Source organism: Candoia aspera, chromosome 2, assembly GCF_035149785.1.
Source record: "Candoia aspera isolate rCanAsp1 chromosome 2, rCanAsp1.hap2, whole genome shotgun sequence".
Taxonomy (NCBI): Eukaryota; Metazoa; Chordata; class Lepidosauria; order Squamata; family Boidae; genus Candoia; species Candoia aspera.
Genome location: NC_086154.1, coordinates 15,659,503 through 15,683,829, shown reverse-complemented (window position 1 = coordinate 15,683,829; position 24,327 = coordinate 15,659,503). Strand labels below are relative to the sequence as shown.

The 24,327-nt window shown below is 44.6% G+C and overlaps 1 protein-coding gene across 1 annotated transcript; it reads left to right on the top strand.

Annotated features, from left to right (window-relative positions):
• The first annotated feature begins 4,644 nt into the window (after window positions 1-4,644).
• On the top strand, window positions 4,645-24,056 carry TUBB (tubulin beta class I). The gene is made up of 4 exons (XM_063291298.1): window positions 4,645-4,880; window positions 20,277-20,385; window positions 21,163-21,273; window positions 22,933-24,056. Exons 1-4 carry the CDS (start codon window positions 4,824-4,826, stop codon window positions 23,988-23,990), a joined length of 1,335 nt encoding a protein of 444 aa, XP_063147368.1. The 5' UTR covers window positions 4,645-4,823; the 3' UTR covers window positions 23,991-24,056.
• Window positions 24,057-24,327: the final 271 nt, after the last annotated feature.

Below are 24,327 nucleotides of genomic sequence, written 5' to 3'. Positions count from 1 at the left end.
TATGGGCTGGGTGAAAAGCTACTGCATCATCCATTTCGGTGGCATCCTAGATTGTGGTACTATGGTTTTATCTGATAATGACTGGGATAAAGTAAAAAGCAGAGTTTCTAGTATTCTCTCCTGATTTGATTTGGAAAAATGTGCTTTTAAATTAGAAGCTCTGATCTTGCACTGACTCAGCACTTTCCATACATTATTTGGCCTGTCTAGGTTACCAGGGATTCAAGATGGTGATTTTCCACCCCTACCTCTGTTGAGAATCAGAAATCCAGAAGAATCAATGTGGGGAGTTGGGAGCTCCAAGTTCTATCTTGATATTTAGAAGACACACAGATCCAGCTTGGGATGCATAAACAGATGTTATCCAAGATACCTCCAATGTCTGTTGTCAATTACAAGCTGCCTGGGAGCAGTGTTGAGGAGCAGTATCCCTAACACAATATTAAGAAGTCTGGATGTATTGGTATCAAGACATTATCAAATGCACAGACACCCAGAAGAAAGGTTCTTCATGGATATCTCCCTGTTTTGGAGCTCTAAGTAGCAGGAAAGAGGAAGTATCTGTTTCTGAACTGCACTGTCAGAAAAGGAGGTGTGTGAGTGAGTGAGAAAAGGTGTGCGTGCGTGTGTGTGTGGTTGAGAGACAGTCTTCACACAATATTTAGCCATTATGTAGATTGCTTGGTTTTGGCTTAACATGTTGTACCAACCTATCCATTGCAGCTTATATTATTTTATACTGTGTATTTTATATCTTATATCTTACATTTATATTTTACATATTATATTTTGGAGTCCTTGGTGCTCTCTGAGCCTTGTTGTTTTCTTGAAGACGTTTCGTTGCCAGACTAGGCAACATCTTCAGTGGCAATATTCACTTCGATTGATATTATATTTTGTTTTTATTGTATTTTATTCTTTTAGCTTTATTGTAAACCACCCAGAGTCCCTCCTCTGGGGGAGATGGGCAGTGGCAAAATTTGATTGATAAATAAATAAATAAACAGGCATGTTGTGCAAACCCAGCCCACTGTAGTTTAGTCAGCTATGATTAAACCACAGGTTAGTACAATGTGTGAACCAGTCACTGGGATAACTCTCTGTATGCATTTACTCACCCCCTACTAGTAAGTGATTCCTCAAACATTTCCTCCAAGTGTAGACAGACAGGGAAGATGGCCCTTGGAGAAACAAAAACTGGGAATGCTTTCTTTCTGAGATCCGAAGGAGGCCTGTGATCATCACAATGCCCACCAGACTTTAACTCACCCTATTTTTAATCATTTCAATTATAAAATACATGCCAAACTCCCATGCAAGAAAACAAAGCATCTGCCCCTAGAATCATCTTTATTCCCAAGAATACCTTTGGGTTTCACTGGCATTCTCAGAACATGAAGAACAGCTGGTTACAGCCCAGTGCCATGCTTGGACGTATGTCCCTCTGCCAGGGTATGGGGGGCATAAGGACAAGATGGGTTGGCAGGCCGCATCTTGAGCAGCCATAATGTCAGGGAGCAACTTCTCCCATTTGCTTTCTGATCAATCTATTTTTTGTGGCCATCTAGCAAATGAGACTGACTGTAGCCATCTAGATAGGCATTTGGTTAATGGACAAAACCACAGGGCAGCCATTTTGTGGCACTGCTACATTAACCCCAAACTAGCCAACCCCATTTTAGCCCAGTGACTTATCTGAACCCAGTCTTATGTAGAGTAGTTGAGGATTCAGTAGCATGCAAATCCAAAAAACTGGGGGGGAAAGAGAGGAATAAAGCTTGGTTAGGTTATCAAGGGTACACACTAGGCCAAAATAGAGCTTTGTAGAGTTGACAGAAGCAGGCTGTATGGTCAGATTACTTGTCTCAGCAGGTATGCTTCTTATGCTCAGCTTTCAGTGGTTCTTGAAAGCTTCACTGGATGACTTCTGCTCATCCTGACTGGACACTGAGAGCAGACAAGAAAAAAGAACTTCCTTACCTCATGTCTAATTGACCTAATTCATTACCCTAAGCCACTAACTTGGATAGCTTTAAAAAGGAAATGGATACATTCACAGAATACAAGTCAACTAGGAGCTATTGGTCTAAGCCAGGGTTTCTCAACCAGGGTTCTGTGGCACCCTCGGGTTGCCTGAGAGGTCACTAGGGGCTCCATGGGAGATCACGACTTATTTAAAAAATTATTTCAAATTCAGCAACTTCACATTAAAGAGGTAAGTTCCATTCCTTATTTTTAGTTTAAGAACATGGTTCATGCATATAGACAGGCCTACCCATGAAACGAACATAATAATTTTGTAACTTCTGGCCTATTATATTTGAGCCTGAATGTGCATGGGTTCCCCAAGGCCTGGAAGATATTTCAAGGGTTCCTCCAGGGTCAGAAGGTTAAAATACAATGTTCTCTCTGAGTTTGGGGTAGCATACCTCTAAATACCAGTTGAAGAGGATCAAAAGTGGGAGAAGGGTGTTGGTTGGTCCTTGTGAAAAGACACGTTGACCAAGATGGGCTTTTGTGTATAAAATAGAGAAAGCCCAAAGTAGTGATGAGTCAGGAAAGATGAGCTTCGCGTGTGTGGAAGGAAGCCGCTGCAGAAAACGCAAGTCTTAACTGAGGGACTTAAAAGGAAAAAGCAATTTAACAACTTGGAAAAAGAACACACAGTGAAAATTTATGGGATGAGGAAACAAAGAGAAATTTGAGCAGAGTGGAAAAAGGTCCTGAGGGAAATCAACAGAGAAATTCTTTGATAGCTGAGGGAATTGATCTCCTCAGGTAGGCAGCCTCGCAAAGCAAGAATGCGTGTCTGAATGGGGAGCAATTTCCTTTTTTAATGTTTTGATTGCTCAGGGGAAGGGCTGCATCTGCAGTGTTTGGGGGCCTACTGTTCCATTTTGCTTAGTTCTATTGAACACCACACAGGATATATACTGCGAAAAAATAGAAAAATCCCCTGCCCCGCCCACATACACAGGGGTTGGAAATAATGTAAAACCTCATATATGGTGACATGACTTAATGTAACATTTGCATCCCTCTAACCTGAAAGCTTAACAGAAGGTGGACGGCGTGTGTCATTCTGATTTTGCATAGTAAGAACTGCTGGCCTTCCCACTAGTAGATTTTATTAAAAGGCAAAACCTTTCATAAGCTACAGCTCACTCTTACACCTTTTATAATTATTTGTCGGTCTTAAAAGAGGTCTCCTGATTTTTGGCTAACATAGACTAATGCAGCTCTCCTCCTATAGTTTCCCCCAACTGTATTTTCTCTTTCAATCTTATTTTTTGGGAGGAATCATAGATGGGCTTGTATTTGTATTAATTAACCCCTCCTCAATCTTTTCCCAATCTGATACTATTATTGGTTCATTATCAGCAGCATTAGCTTATTTATACATTGTCTCTTTGTAGCAAGGTATGCCCCCAAGGGTTCACATTAAAATACAATATAGCAATGCAAAAACTATGACAGTTCCAAGGAAATTAATGAAATATTTCAGTAGTACATATTAAATAAATATACATTTGGTGTTAGGGCTATAAAACATTTTGCTGCTCTCCCTCAGTGGCAGCTAGCTAATTATCATCATGCCACCCCTAAACCAGAGTTTCTTAAACTTCTTTCCTCTCAGGAAAGAAGTTTCCCATTTTTAAAAATTATGGAGGACCCCAAAAGAGCTTTTGTTTGTATGGGTTATATTTATCAATATTTACCATATTAAAAATTAAAATTGACACATTCACAGTTGCTATTACTTCTCATGATTGTTCAATGTGATTTTAATGGATTGTATTATTTTTCAGCATAGACTGGTAAATAATTTTGATTTTGAGAAACCCTCAGAGGGTCTTGGGGGACCCCCAGGGGTCCTAGGACCACACTTTACGAAACACTGCCCTAAACTATTGCATTAAGGCCCAAATTTACAGCAGTAGTACAAAAGATACTAAGTAGCATAAAAACATCATTTATGTAAAGCCAGGAATGAACATGATTTCTTGTACAAGACATAAACCCCTAACTTTTCATGGTAACCTTTAGTGACTACCCAAGGAATAAATGCATTAACGCTTTTCCAGCTTAAATAAATACCTGGGGTGGGGGAAAGATACCCACTAAATCTTGCCCCCTCCCTGTTTCAAACCCTATTAGAATCTCCCTATTGTTCATATAGGCTACACGCCACAAGGAAGGGCCTTTAGCTAGCTAGACATTTTGGAGCTAAAACACAAAAGCTCGGAGCCTTTTAAAAATTAAGTCATTCCAGTAAATGCGTTTGTACCCATTTGCCTGGACTCTTATTGCGAGTATAGCAAGAGAGAATCCCGCATCGAAGACTGTAGCATAAAAGCACACCAGATCTCATGCCGTAGTAATGCGGAGGACGCAGAACCCTGTTTTATCGTTTCTCGTCCACTCGACCGCTTCCCACGCCCCTTCTCATTTTATCACATCCACAAAAAAAAAAGAGGAAAAATCGCAATTTCTATCAGCCCCCCTCTTCTGTCAGCTACCACACCCCAACTCTGCCTTCCCCCCTTTGATCACGTGGCTCTTCCTGCCCCCTGCCCTATCAGCAAGCGCTCCTGATCCCTTTCGACCAATCAGAGCGCGAGCCGACCGCCAGTTTATAAAAGCTTTGTCTGGTGCTCTGCAGGCTACGCCGCTGCCTCTTTGGAACGTTCGGCTGTCGCCGCCACGTTCGGAGGAGAGAACCTTGAGCTGCGCAGCGTTCTGTACTTAAAGGAGCAGCGGCGTCGGTCAAGCGCAACCTTTTTAAAAGCAGAAGCGCGGGGCGAGGCGTTAAGGCAGGCAAAATGAGGGAAATCGTACACATCCAAGCTGGGCAATGTGGTAACCAGATCGGAGCAAAGGTGAGGCTGGCGATTTTGTCCCCCGCCCCCTCCCCACGCGGACGGAGCGTTACCTTAATATCGTAAAGGTGAAAAAAATACCGGGAGGCGGGAAGCAAGATCACGGACGGCTCAAACGCTTTGCCACGTTGCTTCGCATCCCTTGCCACGGTGGCAAAACGGAAGTGCCCCCGGGGTGAGAAGCACGTGGCTGCGATTAATTTTGAAATAAGGGCTGCAGCAAGAGACCCTTTTGTTTAATCGCCGTTTCAAAACCGGGTGGGATAGCTATCAAAGCTGTTAACGGCGGCGCTGCATTTTCTCATAAAGGGAACGCCTCCAGATAAAGGCTATTGTCCCAGTGGAAAAGATTGGGGCCGGAGGCTGCTCCCCCTCCCCTGCTGAACCCATCTTTTCTTTTTAAAAGGAGGGGGCCGCCCCCTTTTAACGTGTACGATTGCTCGCCCTCCCTTGTTAATACTGCGATTTAGAAACGAACGGGATGAGACCCGACGGCGGAGGTCTCCCTGGGACTGCTCTCTTCCCTTTCCCTGCCGGGGGAGGGGTGATCAAATGCCCGCCAGCTAATCCGACGTCGCTTGTAAATTCTAGCGCCAAAGCGGCTGCGGGGAGGAAGTGCAATTTTGAAATACCTATCCGAGTTGAGTGAGAAAGGAGAACAAAAGCCGCGATGATTTTAGCGCCGGGATGGGGAGGGCGGGCTCTGCTCCTTTTAGCTGAGTCGCTGGTCATGGGTGTGTTAGGTGTCCGACCTATATGCTGAAGAAAAGCGAAGTGGGGCGGCAGGCTTCGAATTGAGGCCACGCAGCCGGAGAAAAAGACGGGGGAGGATTTCCAGACAGGGTGGTGTTGACTCCCCTGCCTAAAGCTAACGACGTCGTTTCGCCGTCCTTTGCTAGGAGCGAATCCAGTTTCCTCTGGGCGGTTTCGTTCCCTAGATTTTTTTTTTCTGTGCCCCACCCCGGATTCCTGATCCGTTTCAGAGGTCGGATGGAGAAATCAGAGGATCCAAGGGGTTTTCGGCCAGAGGCATGGCTCCCTATGAGACTAACGGGGTCCGTTTCCTAGTAAGCGCGAATAGGTTTGCAGGCGGGTCGCGAAAGTCTGTGTAGACTTACTCGGGAGTAAGTCCCGCGAGGTGCTCTCCCATTTTAAACTTAACCCCTGGGTAGGTTTTGAAAGGGGTTCCTTAAAAGGATTGTACCGGCTTTCTGGAAGGCAGTAATGGGCCTGTATAAATAAAACCGCCTTTCAAAATCTCTACTCCATAAATACAAAAAGGAGGACCCGGAATTCTGTTGAATATCTTGACCGGGTGTCAAGGAAGCAAGTCGATCTGCCGCCAGAGCAGCGACAAATACCCTCTTCCCATCAAGGCAGGACTTGCGTTACGATTAGAAAACAGCCTTCCTGTTCGGGAAAATCTGTTTATTGGGGGGGGGGGGCGTGAGTTCTGACTCTACCCCATTTGCTTATATGCTCCCTCAATCGCTTCTTCGACACTTCCTACTCTGACACTGTATCCCGGCTTGAAACACTCTTTCCTAACACCATCAGCGTGTCACCTTTGATTCGCCAAAAAAAGGGCGAAACGCGGCCTCCTGTCATTTTGTTGCAACCGGAGGCCTGAAACGCTACAAAGAGAGAGGTGGCTTTGAAAGGGAAATCCTCGTAGCGAAAGTCTGTTACTGATCGGACATCTTGGGCTTCCGCCCCTATTCCTCATAGGCAGGATGCTTTTCGCGGGGGGGGGGGTGATGGGAGCTCGAGTCCGGAGTATCCGGGGGGCGCCAGGTTGGGGAAAGCTGGCTTTCCAAGCTAGATGAATGCAATATTTCCTTTTTTAAAAATCGGCTTCCCCCGTTCAACTCTCACTGCAGAACGAATGCCATTACTGGCGCCAAATCTCCCGTCCCCTGTTTAATCCGCCCACCATTTTCCAGCCGCCTTTGTCTGCGGGCAGAGAAGCACGTGGCCGCCGGGCGTGCTCGCCTCCCGTCTCTCCACGTCTCTCCACGCTTCCTGGCCGTCCGTCGGTCCGAGCGCCCCTTCGCTCTCCGGCCGCCTCTTTCCCGCCCGGCCTGCCCTGTGCTGGCTGCAGCAGCTGCAGGGATGGGCTGGCGCGCGTGTGTAATGGCTGCTGCTTGGGTGGGACTCTTAAACAGAAGGAAACACCGGGCGGAGGTGGCGGTGCAGCATTTTCTAACAGCGGCGTGGTCTAAGTGGGCTCCATTTTTAATACTACCAGATCGGTCTTTTATTGAATACACGTTCTCCTTTTTTGCCTTGCTTCAAACCCCAGCGTTGCCTTCCCACCCGCTGAGCCTGGTCCTGCCAAACTCCTGTCATGTGCAGTGAATCCCGATTATAGGAAAGCCTTACACAGAGCTGTGGAAATTTCCCGGTTGCTCTTCCTGATTAGCCTGTAAAAATGAATAGGTCTCCTTCAGAGTGGGTGAGCCTGCAGGATGAAAGCTTGCTTGTGTTTTAGCTGAAGAGCGGAGGCTTAAAAGGTGTGTCTGGAAGATCAGAGCTAGAAACAATGGCAGGTATTTTGCCAGTGCCCGCCGTATTCCCACCCCCATCCCCCAAGGATAGATGCCCTGCGTGTTTATTTCTGTCTTTGGAACATTCACATAATGAACCATCAGTGCCAAAGCAGCATAAAAACTAAAACTAGCTTAAAACACCTTGTTTTCTTAATAATTTCAAATCTCTGTTTCTGTAAGTGAGAGATTCTGATTGCTTTATACCCATGTTGGAAGGCAGGATGTATGCCCAGCGAGGCTTTGAAAGAAAAACCCTTTGTAACTCAAAGTAACTCTGCTGCAAGTTGCCACGCTTCAGAATCCTCTCGGTTTCACACTACCCCATCTACTTAGTGGAGCTGGGTTCCTGCAGTGTGCTACGCCCTCGTTAAAATTAGAACATTGTAGAAGACAGACAACTGGGGCATCCATTGTCAGTGGTATTTTTTTTCTCCCTTGTGCTATTTCCATCAAAAGTTTGGAGAAGAATATTCACCTGCATCCTTATGGCAGGGGCTAAAACTGGTGTTCCTACCTTGGAAATTGTCCCCAGAAAAAGCCATCCTGCTCCTGTATGCGTAACCCATCCATTTTTTCTGCCGTGGTATAATTTTAGTCATTATGGAATAGGAGATTGCAAACTGACTCACGAGCAGTAAAGATAATTCAGCCCATGCACAGTTTTTATGATAAATGATTGGGATATCATTTGAGACAAGAATCCTACAGTTTGGTGAGTTGGCTTGTGGACCTGTATGGTTTTCCTCTTTTCCTGGTAAGCTCTCCTGCGGTGCATAGGATGTTTGGGGAAAAAGAAAAAAAATATATAAGGGATAATTACTCATTTTCCAAACTGCTGCATTGTTCCTCGAAGGCTATAGCCTTTAAGATGTTCTCCAGGATCCTTCTGTGCTAATCCAGCATCTAGTCCTTCCCGGCTGCCCCGCCCTGCTCACCTCTACATGACCTACGTTGCGGTAGGCGCTTCAGTATGCAGGAGCGTGTGTCTGCAGCCTTCTGCTGGCACCTGAGGAATTAAGAGCACCCTCATCTAACTGAGCTGGAGGCGTTCCCTTAAATAATGAGCATCATTTTTTTTTAAAGAAATCTTATGATCCCCATCCTTTGCCTTTAGAACAAAAACCTCCCACTGCGCCTCTGTGCAATTCCTTGCTTGGGAATCTCTACACATTCCAAATGTGTGTGTCGGCTTTTTGGTCCCGTGTCTGTCTGCCTGCAGTTTCTTTCCTGATTAGATCTGCAGTCAGGGTGGGGCCAGACCCAACTCCCCACTTGTGTATTTAAAAATGTATGCATCTGCAGTGTCTTGGGTGTGTTTGGCCAGCATATAGGAGAGCTGGAGAGTCCGGATTAGATGCTTTTGGCAAATAGTGCCTGTTAAAACATTTCAGATTGAAGCCATAGTGGTTTACATTGGGGAAAAACGAGGGGGCCATTGGAAGCATTCAGGTCTTAGGGACATAGTGCAACATTTTTGTCTCGCAGTTTGTCAGCTGTCTTTGCCCACACTATGGAGGAATCTTAATACTTAAGGGCTTTATCTCTGCTTTTCTTGAAGAAATGATGCCATTATTACCTGCCTTGCAAAAATAATGTATCCTATTGTGCTTCCAAAACTGCAGCACAGATAATCCTTCCTAATTAAAGTCCTGAGGACCAAATGAGGATTTTTAAAATCAGCATGCAACAAACAAACTTTTTTTTGAATACACCCCCCCCCAACCTTACAGAAAGTTATATAGAAAGGAAAAAACCTAAAGAAAACCAAAAGAAATGCATACAGGGCATACATTCATGCATAAATATACATGTAAAACTTCTACATAAGTATTTCAATGAATGGTAGCCATATGTCATTATAATCCTTAAAACGTCTTTTTAAATGTGGTCAATGTGCCCCACCCCTTCATTTGTTGCTCAGGTCAGTGACAAGGTTATTCTGCTAGAAGCTGGACAACTATAAATGGGCTATTGATTCTGAGACCTACAAGGGAGACATTTGAAGCCAAGTCTGCTGTTTAGAAGGATCTACCCTGCTCTTCCCACGTCTCTGGGAAAAGAGCACATTCCTTTTTGATGTGTTGGGGAATGCCATTGATCATGTTTCAGTTTATGCTTTGTTTCTCCGCTGCTTTGGAAGTTACTAGACCAAAGAAAATCTGTGAAGAACATGGGTAGGATTCATGATGCATCTTTTTTCCTTAAAAAACAAACACACACACACCCACACACACACACACAACCTTGAGCTGCCCCGTCCTTATTATACACTAGGTTTTCCTGGCTCTGGGGGCTAGAAGGCAAGAGTGGGTTTTTGAGTTGGCATTTTTATTTATTTATTCAGTTTCTATGGGTGCCCATCTCAAACAAGTGACTCTGGGCGGCGAACAATCATAAAATCAATTAAAACCAAGTATAAACAAAAATAAACGTATATAGCAGCTGAGAAAAATTATAACCATACATGCCAATATAACCAGGAAATGGGGCCCTTAACACTCTGGGGGCCCCAGGTCCAGGCACATAACCAGGTCTTCAAGGCCTCATGAAAAGCCAACAGGGTTGTGGCCATCCTAATCTCTGGAGGGAGGATGTTCCAGAGGGCAGGGGCTATGGCAGAGAAGGCACACCTCCTTGTCCTTGCCAGCCGACATTCCTTGGCGGATGGGATCCATAGCACGCCCAACCTGCCAGACCAAACTGGGTGGATAGAAACAACGGGGAGAAGACAGTCCCTTTGGTAACCCGGTCCCAAGCCATGGAGGGCTTTAAAGGTGATGACTAGCACCTTGAATTGAATCCAGAAGCACACCGGCAACCAGTGCAGCTCCTGAAGCAGTGGTGTTACATGTGTCAAATATCCAACACCGTTTACTACCTATGCAGCCACATTCTGCACCAGTTGAAGCTTCCAAATGCTCTTCAAGGGCAGCCCCAAGTAGAGCATGTTGCAGTAATCCAGACAAGAGGTCATGAGGACGTTCTGCCTAGCTTACTGCAACCTATCTGACTTGTCAAGCTCTGAATGGGGTTTTGAACCTGAACTTAATATAACGTAATATATTATGTATGAAAAAAGGTGAAAGGTCCCCTGTGCAAGCACTGAGTCATGTCTGACCCTTTGGGGGGACACCACTTTCGCGATGTTTTCTGGGCAGACTATAGAGCGGGGTGGTTTGTCATTGCCTTCCCCAGTCGTCACCTTCCCCAGCAAGCTCGGTAGTCATTTTACCGACCCCGGAAGGATGGAAGGCTGAGTCGACCTGAGCCGGCTACCCGAGAATCCAGCTTCTGCTGGGATCGAACTCGGGTCATGGGGAGAATTTCAGCTGCAATACTCGGCTCCACACAAGGCTTTATATTATGTATAATATTATGTATATATGTAATATATACATAATATAATGTAATATAACATGATAGGATGCATTAATGCTCCACATAAGTGCTCCCTTTATTCAGTGCTGGGAACTTAATTTAGATTGATATTTCACTTCCTCAGAGAAAACTGGAAACTAGGAAGGTGATGGGGTGTATTAATAGGCCTCTGAGCATCTTGAATGAACTTTCGAAAAATTGTGGCCGTTTTGAGAGCCAGCGTGAAGTCAAAATGCTGGGCTAGAAGTGGGAAGACCCAGGTTCCAATATCTCCTTAAGCATGGAAGCAGGCCAGGTGACTTTGGTCCAGTCGTTCACTCTTAGCGCTAGACTGGGAAGTTGAAAAACATCTATCTACCAACCTGCACTGGGCCCATGTGGTCCATTACAATCCAAAACCTTCAATGGAAAGGCTTCATTCTTCAGTGGATTGATTTGGCCTGACAGTAGTGGTGATAACGATAACAAGCCTGCTGAAGAACATTTTACTCATCTGAGAATTGTCACAATTGAACCCATTAATACCTCTTTAAATCAATGGAGATACTGTGGGTATCCTCCTAATGCTTCAGCTGATCCAGGGCAGCCAATCTGTTCCTTTTCAGTCTGTGTACTATAATGCAAGCTGGAATGGGGCACTTGTGCCCTCCAGATGGGATTTGACTCAATTCCCAGTAGCTCTTGCAGTTGGTAACGCTGGCTGGAACTCCTGGCAGATCTACTTTAACAACATCTAGAATGATGTAGTATTTATGATAAAAGCAAACTTTGGCAGAGGATGTTATGATAAGCCTGTAACCTTAAACACTGAATATTAGGGATTTGCAAAATCCATTGATCCAGGATAGGAATGTTCTAGACCTGTAGTTCCTCTCCAGACTTCCTCCTGGACTTCCCCATTCTGGGAGCAGGTTAGCAGTTTCTGACAGTAAATTGCTCTCAGTTGGGAATATTTGAAAACCATCAAAATGCACCTGAAATGGAGTGTTCTGGAGGTAAACAGAATGTTTCTGTCTTCTCTCTGAAGCTGGATTCTCGGGTAGCCGGCTCAGGTCGACTCAGGAACTCATTCTTTACTTGGGTCAATGAATTTGGCACAACCCTACTGAATACTGTCCTTGTAGTAGCCACAGTCACTACATCAGCCTTAACAATTCACCGCATGATAACTGTCCCTGACCGACAGATTTCTCTTTTGCTTCCATAGCACCACTGTCAATGAAAGAAAGTTACCATTTGTGCCTGATGAATGGGTGTCTGGTGGGGAAAGTACAGTGCCTTGGATTTGATTCCAAAATGGTGCTTTGGAGCGGGGGTGGGGGGTGGGCTATGAGTGCAATGGCTATGGGCAGCTCTTTAAAGCAGCTGCATCATTTCCCAGAATCATCTGGCAGCTGCAGAGGCTGTCACATAATCCCAAGGAAAGGTGTGGCTACTTTAAAGAATTGCCGATGGGTGCCACACATATTTTCCAAATTTATTCCCGACGTGCTGCATGGCCTATGTGTGAAGTGCTATGTTTTGCAAGGAAGGGCATCTCATGCTATCCCAAGCTCTGTTTTGAGATGTAAGGTCTGCAGGAAGAATAGACACTCATGAGGGTTCTGAGTTCTATACAGGTCTGTAATTGCATTCTGAGAAACAACATTCTGTTGTCTTACTGTGCACCTTTCCTATCCCTATAGGAAAGTGAGGCTGGAAGTAAATTTCATAGTCATAGCCAGAGTTGGCAGCCAGAAGCTCTCCAAATATTGCTGGTAGACATCTCTGACACTCTTACCTTCCCTACCCAGCAGAATAAGTGAGCTTTACTCTTCTGTCACACACCTTCTACCATTCCAAACTGTGGTTTGGATTCCCAAATTTTAGCAGGAGTTCTTGCTTGTGGGGAAAAAGCACTTTATGATCATTGTCTCTTCCCTCTGCTGCTTCTCTGCCTGAGAGGGCTTGTAAACCTCTAGATCAGGTTTTCTGGAGCCAAGTAGTTGTGGAAGAAGGGATGAACATTAACTTTTAACTCATAAGATATTGAATTCTCTGTGAATAAATGTCTACTCACATTGGTAATTTATGTTGAATAGTAACCAACACGGCATTACTGGAGAGACAACGTGTGCGCAGTGTGAGTTTCAAGAATTTGGAAGATCCACACAAACAAAAGAGTTGATTGAATTTGAATTGTCCCTTACCTATATTATCTCAAGAATCTGACCTTGTCTGGGGTTGGAATCTAATCAGGGCTAGAGGACCTGGATGGTAAACTTCCAGGGGGTTCCTGACCTGTTGACTAGATTCGAAAGTTGGAAAAAAAAACCCAAAAAGCATCTCAGATGAAGGCAACAAGAAACAATTTCTGTATTGTCACCCACAAAACTACATGGACACATTGGTGAAATTACCAAGAGTCAACTTACATTGAAGGAGAGTCTACCCTTCACTCTTTAAAAGCTTTGTTGGGTGGGTGGGTTTATTAATCCTCATATTTAGAGAGGGGACAGTTGCAAGGCCATCTCCTGAGGGGAGGTTGGGACTGAGTTAGAGCTGCATTTGCGTTAATCCCTTTTTATATTTTCCTGAATAGATTAGTGCAGCCTTCACCAGTCTGGTATTTGGGGACTAACAGATTCCCAGTATTTGGTGAGCTGAAAGTCTCATTTATCTGGAGGACATCAGGCTGGGGCCATCTAAAGGAGGAGGGTCTTTGCTTATGAGACTTGGGGCAGAGAAGTGAACATGCCTGGATCTGCTGTGGCTTTTTACAGGGGCTTCAGTTTTTGCTTCTCCATTGATTTTGCTTGCTTTTCCTTCCTGTCCAGTCAGTGGTTGAAAAGTACTTAAACATTTTCTTTTCCAGAGTGAGTAGCTTTGGGAATCTGCTTCAATGCCCCCCTCTTCTTTTACTGTTTGGCTTCACGGATGAAGTGATTTCAGAGGAGGACTGTGCGACTTCATTGAGAGAATTTTTTTGCCAAGGGCCAAGGAATATCTGAGGGCATTATAGTGCCAATAAATCTTTCTCCTGGTGCCTACGTATTTCCTCGTCCTCCCTAGTTTTGCATTTTTGTTCCAGATTCTTTTAATGAAAAATAATTAGCTGTAAATCAAGCATTTCTGGTGTCTTTATTTCCAGTAAGGTTTTGGGACACCGCCCCGCCCCAGGGGCATTCCTAGAAAATAAAAATGTTGGGTGGCAACAGTGCAGTGCAAACATTATGTCCAGGAGTGTGTCTGCCTGCCCAGAAATACTCAAAAAAGTAAGCAGCTGGGTGAGGAATATCTTCCCGGAGTTGTGGGGAACAAATTCACCCATTTGCCTTCTGATAAATGGGTGTTTTGTGATGAAGATGCATGCTGTGGCATCCATTTTGTGAATAAACAGACACTCCATGGCAGGTATTTTGAGAAAGTACCCATCAAGTGGTCTGAACGTTCCAAATTGTCTACAAACCCTAAGAAGTTTGCATTCCTTTGCCTGCTTCTATAAACTAGACTGGACACCTCTAGGCTGGTCTCCTTGATTGACTGCTTTTCTCTAACCTTAGTAGGCACCAATCATGTGAAGATCCCCATACAGGTAGTCCTCGAGTTAATTGGGACCGGAATTCCCATAATAAATTGTTGCGGTTATAAGTTGAGTCGCCACATGACTGGACCTGGTTTTTGCGGTGGTCGTTAAGTGAATCAAGCAGGGATTGAGCAAATCATGGGTCGTTAAGCAAATCCAGCTTCTCCGATGGGCATTTTTTGCAGGAGAATGGCAAAAGGTCGCAAAATGTGATCACGTGACCATGGGATGCTGCAGCCAGTCATAAATGCGAGCCAATTGCCACTTGCACGACATGCGATCATGTGACCACAGGGGGCGGTGCGACATTTTGCGGTGCTTGGAAGCACTTTGCAGGCCATCAAGCACCCATTCTGAGGCCGCCGTAGTCTGGGACCATCATTAAGTTGAGGACTACCCGTAGTGTTACCTGAAATTAGTGTCTTCTTAGAAAGGATTGTCTGGGCAGGTATTTTATTATTAAGTAGTTAGATTTTACACAGGGCAACAATTACAGGCTAAAATATTTTAGTTTCCAGTGTTAAAGTTTGCATGAACCCTCCAAGGGTGTTTTGGCATCGCAAAGACAATGCATTCCATAGGGCATTATTAAGCGAGTTTTGCCTTTCAGATGCCACAAGATTCTTTGCTCTTTCAGCTGAGAGAAGCAAAACCAATCCTTCCAGAAATTGCTACTTTCCTTCCAAGCAGCTGTCTTTTTAGAATGTTTCTTTGAGGGACGTAAGGGCAGGGGTGAATGGAGGCTGGTCATGGAGCCCAATGCCCTTTAAGTCAACCATTACTAGTCCTAGAAAAATGCTTGGAATGTTTTTTTTTCCCTCACCACTGATAGTCATGGCCTAAAGAGTGAAAAAGAGGTTGTTTTCCTGGATCTCGAGATGGATCCCTCTGGGGCAGTGTTTCTCAACCTTTACAACTTTAAGACATGTGGGCTTCAACCCCTAGAGTTCTCCAGCCAGTATAGCTGGCTGGGGCATTCTGAGAGTTGAAGTCCACACATCTTAAAGTTGCCAAGGTTGAGGAAATGCTGCTCTGGAGACAGGCAACTTCTTGCTTCCTCCCTATTCATCATTAATGGATAGGTTTATACAGCAGCTTCTTCCCTTTGGATCCAATTGCTTCAGTGTTATCTAAAAGGAAACGTAGAAATGAGGGATCTGGGCTATACACATACGTGCACACACAACTAGCATTGCTGATTGGTAAGCTAACATGTCATTGCAGACTCTTTTTCTACGAGGAAGCTCTGCACTTTACCCCAGTAGAGCCAGCTTATTATGAGGTGACTCATCTTCTTTAAATAGATAAGTTGGGACACTTACCAGAGGTATGAGTGAGTTGATCTATGGACATAGGGAATAGCACATTAATAAAGGTGATATCAATGTCTACCTAAGTTGCAACTGCCTGCAGTTTCACTCTAGTGTTGGAAAATATTCCAGGATTGGTTGCTTCTGGATTTTTAGCACTTTCCTCAGCTGCACACCCATCTCTTCAACTGATGCTGAATTCTTGCAAAAATAAATGATTCTCCCTACACTGTTAGGGAAATTGGAACATTAAGACCAGATTCTTTCCATACTGGGATTATAATTATAATATCATAATTTCCAGCCAACAAAGAGACACTAGGTTGGAAATGGGTGTTTTTAGCTCCCTGCATCTTTATTTATCCCCTATTCTATCAAAGGATGCACACAGTTGTATGATGGAGGCCAAATTCTAAGTCTCTAGAGAAACTTGCCCAATCTATTCTCTTCCAGATTTATTGAACTCCAGCTCCTACAATCCTTAGGCAGCAGAAGCCTCTCAAAATATCCTGCCTGGATCAAATTCTAGATGTTTTTATTTTACTTTACTTATTATCTTGGCCTATTTTTAAAAAGCTTGTTTGAACTGACGTACAGAAAATCAACAGGAGTTCCTTTTCTCTTTCTCAGCTGCATCAGCTGCTCTTTCTGAGTAGCTGTAGAGCAGATTTACAAAACTTTTGTTGCTTCCCTCAATGGGAAAGAGGGCAGAAGTCATTTGCCTTCATGAAGATGAGTCAGGAGGCATCAAACATTAATATCCTTGCTCAATACAGGACACAGCAGTTGTGATTTGAAAGAATTTGCCCAGAGTTAAGCCCTTACTGACTAAGGATATTGTATGGCAGTGTTTCTCAACCATGGCAAGTTTAAGATGGGTGGACTTCAATTCCCAGAATGGCTGGCTGTGGAATTCTGGGAGTTGAAGTCCACCCATCTTAAACTTGCCAAGGTTGAGAAACACTGCTCTATACCCACCCACCCTTAGTTGATTTTCATCTTTTTCTGAGATGATGGACCCACCTTCAGACAAAGCACTGGACTAGAGCTGCTGCCATTTCAAACAGTTGAAGGGGTCCATGCGTGGCCCTGAGGTATTCTTGCAAATGCAGATGACAATAGAGTCTTTCAGTATATCAGCTTCCCATTTATTTACTCCCAAGGATCTTTTAAAGATTGAAGCCAGCTAGGGCCATGAGTCTGGAGGAGGTAGCTTTGAGCAGACACATGTTGGCCATAAACTTGGGTGTCTCTTCTCAACTTTATTTGAAGCACTGGCCTTCTGGAAGAGGTTTGGCAGAAGCGTTGAGTTTATTACCAAATTTGCTATCAGTTCCTCTATTTGTTAGCACTCTGTTTTTAAATTAGTGGCCCAACCTGGCACTGTCTGGGAGCTAATGGGATGTAGCTTTCCAGAGGTTGCCTCTCTTATCTTGGAGCATCTTGGCTCCTGGCCTGCCTCAGCCCCATATGATACCTCATCACTCTGCTCTTATTTCCCCTCTTGCCGTGGGCCTTGGGAATTCTGGCTTAATCAAAACATTATTAATCCCTTGTGGGGAGTTTATCTCCAGAGACCAGATACAAACAGTCCATGGAATAAAAGCTGGTAGGCTGGTGAGAGCCACCTCTTCTCTTCACTCTGCAAAGAAAGGAGCTGTTTAAAGGGCATATTTCTTGCTAGGCTAAGACAATCAAGCAGTTAGTTGCTGTGGGTTTAATGTACATGCGTAGACTGGCCTCACGCATTGCTCTAAGCCAAAATGTGATTTATTTTGGCTATTATGTAAATGCTGCCATTGTTTTCTTTTAAACTATAGTGGATAGTTAGCAAGAAATATTACTCTAGGCACTATGTCCCAAAAGAGTCACCGTAGGAAAGAGACTGCACTAGGCACATTGTTCTCTGCCTGAATATATTAATTAGTTCATGTATCATGCTAAGCCTTCATAATGTAGCAGTGTTTCTCAACCTTGGCCACTTAAGATGGGTGGGCTTCAACTCCCAGAATTCCCCAGCCAGAGAGCTTCCCCAAAGCTGGCTGGGGAATTCTGGGAGTTGAAGTCCACCTGTCTTAAAGTAGCCACGGTTGAGAAACACTGACGTAGTATATTATGGAACACATTAAGTCACTTGGGTTTGTTAAAAGCCGGAGCTGGGTTTGCACAACATGCCAAGCCAAAAACCAGTTAAATCAATAACTAGCTGTTGGCCTAAATCAATAGCTGGCTAGTTAGCTTGTAGCCTCACTTCCCAAGGATCCAGAAACATCGCCCATTTGGATGGATGGATGGTCAGTCAATATAGTTAGTTAGTTTCATTGCTGTAGTTGGCTGATACAAATACTGGGGGTGGGGAGAGGCTGGGGGTTGGGGAATATTCAAAGGTGTTGGGTGTTAATTTATTTTAATAAGCAGTACAACCTATTTAAGCCAATGCTGTGGAAAAAGGAGGGAGAATCATGGACTGTTGGGCACAGCTAGGGCAATCTTAACCTTGCTTAGAAATGTCCATACAGTTTCTGAAAGGAGAAGATTATAGTTGATCGACAGGCTGCCCTAAGAGACCATCCCTTCCCTGCAATATGTCATCTCCTGGGATTGTTCTAAGGCTGGGATCCCCAGCCTGAGGTCCTTGAACACCTTGACTATCATAACAATAAGTATAAGCACCAGCCTTTAGCATTGTTTAGAATGCCTCAGGGTTCCATGCATGCTCCATAGATATCCTTAGGAAATAAAAACAGGTGTCTATAGTCCAGTGGTTAAGACTCATGGCCTCTTCCCCAAGAAAGGGGGTGGGGAAGGATGAGCTTAGAATGGATGAAGACACAGTTAAGAACACTAGACCAATATCACCAGTTTATATTGTTTTGTGATGGGTCACCATATAAATGGCAGCCATTTTGTGAATAGGCAGCTATTTTCTGCTCTCAGAATCCCGAATTTTCCTTTCTGGCATCAGCCAGAGAGACTGGGGGCCTCTTTTCCAAGGCAGGGTTTAGCAGTCTGGCCTCTGGACATTTGGAGCTAAATCAGCTTACGTCCTCACGAAGCCTGATGTAAGTTGAGGTGCAGACTATTGAGTTGTTCTGCCTTGTTCTGATATATAGCTCTTTATTCATTTATTTATGCAAATGTTTGAATACCACCTCCTTCTTAAGACTCAAGGCAATTTTCAATCAAAACGAAGCAGAACAAACAGAATCAGTAAAAAAAAAAACCGTTTATAAGCTGATTTTGGGGGGTCCTGCTGTCAGTATCCTGCAGAAAAGGACAGTCTTCAAGACCTTAAAGGCCAAGAGGTTGGGGTCATTCCTTATCTCATATAATCCATAGGAGATAGTGATAAGAGAGCATTTCAAGATGGGTGGGGGGTTGGTCCTGCTTAGGAGCCCTGGCAAGTCTGCCAGATCTTCTGGTGAGTGGAAAAAGTCCTCTGGTGAATAAGCAAGGAAAGGTTCTTTTCTAAAGATGGGATGGTGGGAGATATTGTCTGCACCTGTAAGATGGACTTTCCATGGCCAAGGGAGGAGAAAGGCCAGCAGACACAATTACGCTGCAGCTAAGAGCTACTTATGCAGGCTGGCCTTCAGGAGAACAAAGCACTGCTTGTATTGGCTGCTTCAGCTGCTTAGTCAGCTCCTCTGTCCTTTGAGTTTTGCTGCTGCCTTAGAAAAGGAGACTGTGATTAGCGTGAAGATAATTGGCGCCTTAGGATGGAGGGATGCAGAGTTGGGCCTTTTAAAATAGGCATAAATCCTTCTCACTTGCATTCATGTCTTTTTTCCCGTAATTGTACGTCCAAGTCTTGGTTGGATGGCAGCTGAGCCCTGAAGTCCGCTTAGATGCCCAGGTTCCAGCTTGGAACTGTTAAAGGGATGGCGATGAATTCTGAGCCTGTGTTGAATTCACTCTTCTTGCCATTGAGGGTGCAGAGCTCCTGGCTCAGAGGTGCTGCATCTAATTAGGACCGTGCCCTATCCGAAGATGTGACTTGGAAAAACGTCAGTGCCAGGAAAGAGACTCTTGTCTTTTCTCCCACACTGTCCCTCTCAGAAGGGGAGGCCTCTCATCAGGGTGCCTTTCAGAGAGCATGGCCTCATTTTGTTGGTTTGTTGTTCTCCAGATGGTTAATCGCCCTCAGAATTCCCTGCCAACAGGGCTCTGTCGGCTAGAGATCCCATCACAGCTGCAAGGTACCAGGCTAGGGAAGAGTGGTGGTTTCTAGTCAGTACAGAGATGCCTCCTATTTTGTGGACTTCTTTCATACCAAGCATTTAAAGGTGGGGCCTTCTGAATGGAGAGCATGCATGCTATCTACCACAGAGGGGTACCAAGTTGGGGAAGACTTGGCCCAGGATATCTACTTGTGATTTAAAGGTGTGTCTCACAGCATTGCACAGATAAATTTGTTGCCTGATTGTTCCAAGAATGTATGTCTCTTAAGAATGGAACATTTGGTATATAACATCAGAAGTGGCGGGGAATCATACTCCCCTTTGTAAATAAGTTCTGTGCTGCTAGAGCACACGGCTTCTCTTGTTTATTTTATCCTAACCAAAATCTTTCTTTTTTTATTTGTCCTTGGAAGTTCTGGGAGGTGATCAGTGATGAACATGGAATTGACCCCACTGGAACCTATCATGGGGACAGTGATCTACAGCTGGATCGCATCAGTGTTTACTACAATGAGGCCACTGGTAAGCCTTCCTCTCCTCTTCTTCCTCCCCCCTCACTGTGTTAGCATGATTTGATCCCAGTGTTTTCCAACAAATAGATATGAACCCTTGTTGAAGTTCCTCATTGCCTCTAGTATCATTCCTTCTGTTGTGTCCTTGTTTATTAAAATGGAATATGTGAAGAATATAGATATAGGTATATAGACAGGGAATTGTATAGTCTGAGCTTGCTAAGAACCTCAACATTCATTATTTGAACTTAAAAGTAAGATGCTAGTTCTTATGTCTAATTAGATTAAAAAGCCAATTTCAAGATTATACTTGATCTTACCCTACAAAGATAGCCTAATATAGTGTTTCTCAACCGTGGCCACTTTAAGGCGTGTGGACTTCAACTCCCAACTGGCTGGGGCATACTGGGAGTTGAAGTCCACACGCCTTAAAGTGGCCAAGGTTGAGAAAGACTGGCGTAATGAATTGAGTTAAGAAAGGTTTACGCCATCATGTATTAGAAAGATGACTATTTTATAACATTCTTAATATCATATTGAAACTTGTCTCTTTTCTTTCTCTCCCTCTTTTTATATTTCTGCTACCCTGTTCTGTGTTCCTCCCTCCATCCTGTGTATAAGGAATCTCCAACTTCCTTCAATTCATTGATGGCCTTACCAATGCCTGGCCTCATAGTTAGAACCAGACTGCAGCTTGGTTACAGTCTTTCATCAGAGGAAGCTTAGTTTGCTACTGCAGTTGACTTCCTGTTACAGCTCTGCCTTAAATCTTTGTTTCTTTCTCTAGGGGGCAAATATGTCCCTCGTGCCATCTTGGTTGATTTGGAGCCAGGAACTATGGACTCAGTGAGGTCTGGACCTTTCGGCCAGATATTCCGACCAGATAATTTTGTATTTGGTAAGATGCAACTTCTTTCCCTGCGCCATTTGCTATAGTATATGTAGCTACATTTGATGGGGAAAAGTACAGGACTATGACTGTCTAGGTTTGAACAACCAATGTCTTCCATAAAATTGGGAATCTATGTTGGTAATTTATGTTGCTATAAAAGGAGGAATAGAACAGGTCTTTACAAAGCATTGATGTGATAACAGGGGCAGGCAAAGAAGTGTTTTCAGGACAAGCTGGGGTAGCTATTTCTTCTGGAATGCTTAGTTTAGCCTTCCAAATTTTGGGCCCCTTCAGCTGTGTGAACCTCAGCTCCCAGAATTCCTGAGCCAGCACACTTAAGAATTGTGGGGATTGATGCCCACGCAATTGGGAGGAGGCTGTCCTAGTTCATTTACCCCTAAACTGATGCTCTCCAGATGTGGTAGGCTATCATTTTCATGACAGGGTTGGGTTGGGTATAAATGGAATTGCAACCCAAGACATTTGGAGAGCACTCAGACAAGATTGTGTTTAATAGCAAGGCTTGCTGTGGAATTCTGTTTCCAGTGAAATTGGAATAGGCACAGAAGAAGGACAAAAAATCATGTGATTTATCTATCCCGCTCCTCCATATATAATTCATCAGAGTCCCTTAGAAAGGGGTAAGGGTCAAACCTCAATTAAAACAGCTTTTCCTGACCACCCTAATGTGCTCCCATGCTGTGAACTAATGGGAGATGCAGAGCCTTGTGAGTTATATGAACTGTATTATAACATTTTTGCTGGGTGAGTAGATAGAGGCAATCAACAATATAATTAGACTTCAGTATTCAGGCCAATAATCCGCTAAACAAATCTTTAGACGAGGAGTGGAAATAGCTCAATTTTGGGGGTTTCTTCCATACTATCTCTTCCATTATATTTGAGAAGGCTAGCAAAATGAATTTTCCTCTGGAGATTAGAGGGGTCTGCATATTGGATTTGGAGGAGCGTGGAGGATGAGTTCTAATACATGAACTTGGCTTGGGCAACTTAAGGCCCTCATATATTGCCTTGAACTTCATGTTAATTCTGTGTCTTGGCTCAGTGCTGCAGTTGGAAATTGCTCAGCCTTTGAGCAACTGGCCTGAGGGAAAAATATTAAAGATGGGCAAACTTCAAGATCCATATCAATACTTTGCCAGGTTCTAAATCAGTCTTGAAAGCTGGCCTGTCAAAAATTGCTTGACTTGAAGCAAGGATTCTAAGAATGATGGTATGCTCTTTCTCAAGGCAAACTGGGTTCACAGTTCACACTAAACCATAATTGCCTAGCCCTAATTTACTGAACCAACCACACATCATGCTAAGCCATCAGTCATGGCTTACAATCTGCATTGGTTGAGTCTGGTATGATAACCCAAACAAATGGTGATGGTGCATAGTCAGCCACTTTTCCCTATCTTAAATGGGATGTATTTCTGGGAGCTGAGATCTTGGGTTCATACAAGGTGAATGAGTGTAAACAGTTTGATGCATTCCTCCTGTGATGGGTTTTAAGAACTGGTGTTGCACATTTAAGAAGATAATCTGCATGAATCTGATGGGGAAAGGCCAGGAATCTAGAAGTAGCTAGCAGTCAAAAGGAAGGGTGGCTTCTTAACTCAACTTAATGATTTATTCCCCACCTTCTCCTGCACCTTTCAGGCCAGAGTGGAGCTGGTAACAACTGGGCCAAAGGTCATTATACAGAAGGTGCTGAGCTGGTGGATTCAGTCCTGGATGTTGTGAGGAAGGAAGCCGAGAGTTGTGACTGCCTGCAAGGGTTCCAGCTGACCCACTCTCTAGGTGGTGGAACCGGTTCTGGGATGGGCACCTTACTGATCAGCAAGATCCGTGAAGAGTACCCTGACCGCATCATGAATACCTTCAGCGTGGTGCCATCTCCCAAGGTCTCTGATACAGTGGTGGAGCCTTACAATGCTACCCTCTCCGTCCACCAGCTGGTGGAGAACACAGATGAGACCTACTGCATTGACAACGAGGCCCTCTATGACATCTGCTTCCGCACCCTCAAGCTGACCACTCCAACCTATGGGGATCTTAACCACCTGGTCTCTGCCACCATGAGTGGTGTAACAACCTGCCTCCGCTTTCCTGGACAGCTGAATGCTGATCTCCGCAAGCTCGCCGTGAACATGGTTCCATTCCCTCGGCTCCACTTTTTCATGCCTGGCTTCGCTCCCTTGACCAGCCGTGGCAGCCAACAGTACCGGGCCCTGACAGTTCCAGAGCTAACGCAGCAAGTTTTCGATGCCAAGAACATGATGGCAGCCTGTGATCCCCGCCATGGACGCTACCTGACCGTGGCAGCCGTCTTCCGAGGCCGTATGTCCATGAAGGAGGTGGACGAGCAGATGTTAAACGTGCAGAACAAGAATAGCAGCTACTTCGTTGAATGGATCCCTAACAACGTCAAGACGGCCGTGTGCGACATCCCTCCCCGTGGCCTGAAAATGGCGGTCACCTTCATCGGCAACAGCACAGCCATCCAAGAGCTCTTCAAGCGCATCTCCGAGCAGTTCACGGCCATGTTCCGCCGCAAAGCTTTCCTGCACTGGTACACGGGCGAGGGCATGGACGAGATGGAGTTCACAGAAGCGGAGAGCAACATGAACGACCTCGTTTCTGAATATCAACAATACCAGGATGCAACAGCCGAGGAGGAGGAAGATTTTGGAGAAGAGGCAGAGGAGGAAGCTTGAGGTTAAGCCTTGGCGCCCTTTCAACCCCCGTTCAATAAATCCGCACAAAATAAAAATTAAAAAAAATTGCATCTCCACGTTCTGTTCCTTTTTCCTTCTTCTCAAATCTAACCTGTCAACCCTCTTTTCAGACTATTCTTACGGGGCAGGCTCTGACACTGGTTTAAAGCTGGCTTGGCTCTTACAGATCTCTTTTTAGTAGCGGCAGTACTACTACTAGTGGGCTAGGGGGCGCTGTGTGAGACACTGAGAAAAGAGGCAGTTCCTTCTCTTCCCATATTCTTACATATTTATTAGTCCCCCATCTTTAATATCTCTGTTCACTGTGCCAACTTGT

Coding starts and splice junctions, on each gene's coding strand:
- TUBB (XM_063291298.1), top strand. CDS start 4,824: ATGAGGGAAATCGTACACATCCAAGCTGGGCAATGTGGTAACCAGATC. Junction 4,881..20,276: donor GTAACCAGATCGGAGCAAAG/GTGAGGCTGGCG, acceptor TGTCCTTGGAAG/TTCTGGGAGGTGATCAGTGA. Junction 20,386..21,162: donor TTACTACAATGAGGCCACTG/GTAAGCCTTCCT, acceptor TTCTTTCTCTAG/GGGGCAAATATGTCCCTCGT.